Source organism: Seriola dumerili, unplaced genomic scaffold (assembly GCF_002260705.1).
Source record: "Seriola dumerili isolate Sdu_G_001 unplaced genomic scaffold, Sdu_1.0 BDQW01000052.1, whole genome shotgun sequence".
NCBI classification, from domain to species: domain Eukaryota; kingdom Metazoa; phylum Chordata; class Actinopteri; order Carangiformes; family Carangidae; genus Seriola; species Seriola dumerili.
The window spans coordinates 13205168-13207387 of record NW_019174307.1 but is presented as its reverse complement, the minus strand read 5'-3'; the positions used below and the strand labels follow the sequence as shown (position 1 = coordinate 13207387).

At 39.6% G+C, this 2220-nt stretch overlaps 1 protein-coding gene across 1 annotated transcript in view; it reads left to right on the top strand.

The window, feature by feature from the left end:
* Nucleotides 1-880, top strand: part of LOC111218899 (protocadherin-8-like) — a gene marked incomplete at its 5' end in the record, with an annotated part of 6505 nt that extends 5625 nt beyond the window's left edge. Inside the window, 2 exons of the mRNA XM_022741383.1 lie at nt 224-357; nt 531-880. Coding sequence (XP_022597104.1) covers nt 224-357; nt 531-880 — 484 coding nt within the window. The remainder of the gene's footprint in view (nt 1-223; nt 358-530) is intronic.
* Nucleotides 881-2220: the final 1340 nt, after the last annotated feature.

The window sequence follows — 2220 nt, the reverse complement described above, 5'->3', positions numbered from 1 at the left end:
CTCACTTAACAGAGAGGGTACTTAACATGCGCCATGCATACAATTTGCTGCTTGTGGCACTCGTGTGGAATGAGGTTAGATGGGTAGCAAAGAGACAGACAGACCTTCGATGCAAAAAAAAAAAAAAAAAAAAAAAAAAAAAAAAAAAAAAAAAAAGACATCAATAATCAAGCTAATGTGGTGCAGTGGTGGCTCATACTGTATCTGTTGATTGTATTTGCAGTGGCATTGGCAACACCGACCAGCTGAGCGTGAAGGACAGTGGCAAAGGGGACAGTGACTTCAACGACAGTGACTCTGATATCAGTGGCGATGGAGGAAAGAAGAACTTCAGCACCTTCCAACCGAGGCTAAAAAGTGAGTTTTTCCACTTTGACTTTTGAAGTTTTGACATCACACACCTCTGAATAAAACATAAAAATTCAAAACATTCACCAGAATGACATAAAAGATGAATGGTGGTAATGTATTATCTACACCAACAATTTCTCATCCTCATTTTTTAAAAATCTATTTCATTGTTATCTCAGGTTCATCCAGCGCTGCTAACAGCTTATCTGGGGATTGCCAAGGCACCTACTGTGCAATACCATCACAGAGCTTCAGAACCCCCAGAGACAGCGCATACACCATAGGCTTCTCCCCAGTGCCGGTCTTCAACAGTCCTCATGGCTTCCCCCACTCATGGAAGGACTCTGCTTATGGCACAAATCGGCCAAAGTCAAGGAGCAGCATGCAGACCTATTCCAGGACTGGAACCCTCCCTTCCTACTTTCCTCAGCAGCAGCATGACTCTGGTGTCGGAGGTGCTGAAATCCACAAGCAGACTCCAAATTTTGTAACCGTGGCGACAGCATCAGAGGTTGCGACTATCTTTTAAAGTTGTAAAATAAGCTTGTTAAGATGTTCCTGGAAGATGTAAATATTTGTAAAGCTGGTTCTCGTTATATGATTATAAGGTGTACCTATATTTTCTTGATGAGCAGAGTTTGTTTATTTATGTCACATTATTTGAGTTTCAGTATACTGTATGTTATAATGCACAATGATGTTTCCTTTTCCATTAAAAGGGCAATTGAAATGATGAAAAAATGTCATTTATTCAACAATATTACCAAATACGATGATGTGACTAATATAATGAAACGAGACGATGAATCATTTTAATTGAGAAACATCCGATTTTGAGGATGAAATATTATTCCCTTGCCATCAGAAATCCCAGGCTGAATATGTAAACATGTAGAACTCTTCACCCAGTTCGAGTCTACATGATCAAGACTCCAGTCAGTGATGATCAGATGTAAAATCTCAAGCTGCACCGTTACCTGGGAGACTGGCTTTGAAGACTCCTTGGTTGCTCAGTTGAGTTTCTTGCATGTAAATGAGAGAGTAGAGCTGGTACTCAAGTGGAAAATAAAGTATAAACCATTATTTCTACAAAATCATGCTGGCTGCTGTCACACCTGCTTCAGGTCTTCTGCATAATTTGCATCACCTTACACAACACAACACAACACAACACGTATTATGTTGCTACACAAATTCCCAACTGTCATTTGTTGCTATTAGGGGGCAAATGTTCAGCTTTTGTATATAAATCCTTCTGTCTTAGCCCAGCAAAATGGGACTAAATATTCACAAGGTGAAGTGCTGTTTACTCATGTAGATCTTCCTCTGAACACTCTGACATTGATAAGGAACTTGCTTGCCTGGCTGTACTCTCATATTTGTAGAGCTGGTCACTATTATTGAGTTTAATTCAACCATGAATATGTAGGGCAAGTGCAAACTGTCTCTGGTCCCGGATGATTTATTGATGAGACATTGATGAGTTTAAAAACCATCCCCAACACCAGCCTAAATACGGGTTATCAGTTCTCCATCCTTTGTGTGTAGCTGTGGCATAAAAATTATACAGCATTCGCACTATTTTCAATCTTAAAACACACGTTTTTGCTTACATCTCCCAAAATAGAGCAGCAACAGGATCGGATGAAAGTAAATCCAGGACACGCAGTTGCAAGAAACCAAGAAAGTCTAAGTAAATTATGCAAGGAAAAATCAATTAAATACATCTCTCAATCAAGGGACAATGTCCATGGGGAAGAGCAGAGGTTTTTCATCAACAACTTCAAATGTACAGGCCTTGCTTTAATATTGTGTTTCATCAACATTTTAGAATTTGCTCTCAGGCTCAGTGACTGAAAGGCTAACAGA